This window comes from Oratosquilla oratoria, chromosome 37, assembly GCF_046742065.1.
Source record: "Oratosquilla oratoria isolate Oo_2021 chromosome 37, ASM4674206v1, whole genome shotgun sequence".
Taxonomy (NCBI): Eukaryota; Metazoa; Arthropoda; class Malacostraca; order Stomatopoda; family Squillidae; genus Oratosquilla; species Oratosquilla oratoria.
Window position 1 is genome coordinate 9,553,103 of NC_134813.1, and position 2,228 is coordinate 9,555,330.

Below are 2,228 nucleotides of genomic sequence, written 5' to 3' on the forward strand. Positions count from 1 at the left end.
GAAATTATCGAGGTTCGATGTCGATCCCAGAATGCAGGTTTCCCTTTAGGATGCAAAGCTCTCTTAAACTCGCTTCACTCTCTTCCCCTTCCCATCCCTTCTTTGACTTCTCTCATTCCCCTTCCCCATTCCCCTTTCCATCTTTCTCCTTTTCTTGCCACCCCATCCCTTCCCTTTCCCTCCCTTCCCCTTCCCATTGTACCTTTCTCTTCCTATCTCTTCAATCCCGTCCCCTCTTTCCCATTTCGTAGGGCTCCACAACCCCGAAAATAGATACAGCTTAGATAACACGCTTTTAGAGAAAACTGAGTGCGAGAGAGACTTGGGAGTTCTAGTGAGTCCGGACCTTAAAACCAGGAAACAGTGCATTAGCGCCAGGAATAAAGCTAACAGAGCATTAGGTTTCATTGCTAGGACGGTTACGAATAGAAGTGCAGAGGTAATTATTAAACTATCTAGCGATGGTTAGACCCATCCTTGACTATGCGGTACAGTTTTGGTCTCCGTCCTACAGAATGGACATCACTTCACTAGAATCAGTACAGAGAAGAATGACCAAAATGATACATGGACTCAGAAATTTACCTTATGAAGAGAGGCTTAGGCACCTTAACTTACACTCTCTGGAAAGACGCAGAGTGCGGGGTGATCTAATAGAGGTGTTCAAGTGGATCAAAGGCTTTAACAAGGGTGATGCAAACAAGGTCATCATACTAAAACAACAGGTCAGGACTCGCAGTAATGGTTATAAACTGGACAAATTTAGATTTGAAAAGGAAATAGGCAAGAATTGGTTTACTAATAGGGTGGTCGACGAATGGAATAAACTTAGTAACCATTTAGTAAGCGCTGAAACTATCAGTTGTTTTAAAAAACGATTAGACAATTTTATGGATGGGGATGACAGGTGGTGATGGATACGGAGGTGCCTAGTGTAGGCCTTATGGTCTCTTGCAGTCTCCTTCATTATTATGTTCTTATGTTCTTATTTCTACCCTTCCCTTCCCATCTTTCCCCTCTCCTTTCTTTTCCACCAAAATTTTCCGATCCTTCCCTTTCCTTTCTTTCCCTTTCTCTTCCTTCCTCTTTCCATCTCCTCTAGGTTTTTTCTCCAACTCCCACCTCCTCCTCCCTCCCCTCCCCTTCCATTGCTGCTGCTGCTGTTGTTGTTATGAGAGCCGCCCCCACTGGGCCGAGCGTCAGAACACTCGTACGCTCAACGAAGACCACGACAGACGCCTCCTCCCCAGCCCGAACAGAATTCGTTCTTCCGCCAATCGTTCTCTTGGAACCATGGGATCCAGTGCCGTCTTGTATACCCTCGTTCTCGTGGCCTTAACCTCGGGACTCGTTCGAGCCGAGGTCAACGCCGTGGAAGACCCCTCGTCGTATGCGGCACGGGGCACTTCCTACTCGTCCCTTCTTACGATCAACGTCTTCAATCTCCTCTTGATCGCCATCGCCGCCTTCGTCATCCTCGGGTATCTCGGGTTCCTACCGCTGGACAATGGGAGATCCTTCGTCGGGAGATCCTTCGGCGGGAGTTCCTGGAACGCCTCCGGGGTCCTGACGTCGCTCTCCAAAGTAGTGGCCGTGGCGCTGGAGAAATACGGAGAGATGGATAGACAGGATCAGGTGAGTTCGCCCTCTTCTCCGTCAGGAGGGAACATCTAGGGGTTTGGAAAATGGTATGTTATAACACATTTATAAAAGTTCACTATAAACCCACTGTCGGAGAAATAATAACGGAAATAAAGGGAAACTGTATATTTCGACTACTGTCTGTAGTCCTCTTCAGCAGAATGCTTACAGAAAGTTAAGATGCAAGTTTATATAGGGTGGTGAGGTAGTACATCTAGGGGTTTGTTCACACTAGCGGTTAAAACCGGTGCGGTTCAGATGCAATGTAAGTCAATGGAGCCGTTCACACGCAAACGGACATTTTTTTCCTTGGCTGTGCGGTACCGAAGAGCCGCATGACCCAGGGGAATTTCATTACGTTTCGTGAATATAGAATTAATTAAACCAAAAAGAAGTATTTGGTAAGTTTTCTATACGGGTGCCATAGTTCTAGAAAATAACAGGGAAAACCTTGAGGTTTATATAGATATTTTTTCAGTAAGGTTGGAGTAGAATCGTTTGTATTCTTTTATCCATTCATGTGCTTCTTATTTCACTTATTCAATTACCTATATATTTATTAATTTATCTATTTATCTACATTTATA

The 2,228-nt window shown here is 45.2% G+C and overlaps 1 protein-coding gene across 1 annotated transcript; it reads left to right on the forward strand.

Moving 5' to 3' along the window:
- The first annotated feature begins 1,171 nt into the window (after positions 1-1,171).
- LOC143019308 (uncharacterized) lies at positions 1,172-1,674 on the forward strand. Its single transcript, XM_076174948.1, has one exon. The coding sequence runs from the start codon at positions 1,294-1,296 to the stop codon at positions 1,672-1,674; it is 381 nt and encodes a 126-aa protein (XP_076031063.1). The 5' UTR covers positions 1,172-1,293.
- The last annotated feature ends 554 nt before the right edge of the window (positions 1,675-2,228 follow it).

Bases quoted from the DNA above. Each gene is read 5' to 3' on its own strand.
- LOC143019308 (XM_076174948.1), top strand. From the start codon at position 1,294: ATGGGATCCAGTGCCGTCTTGTATACCCTCGTTCTCGTGGCCTTAACC.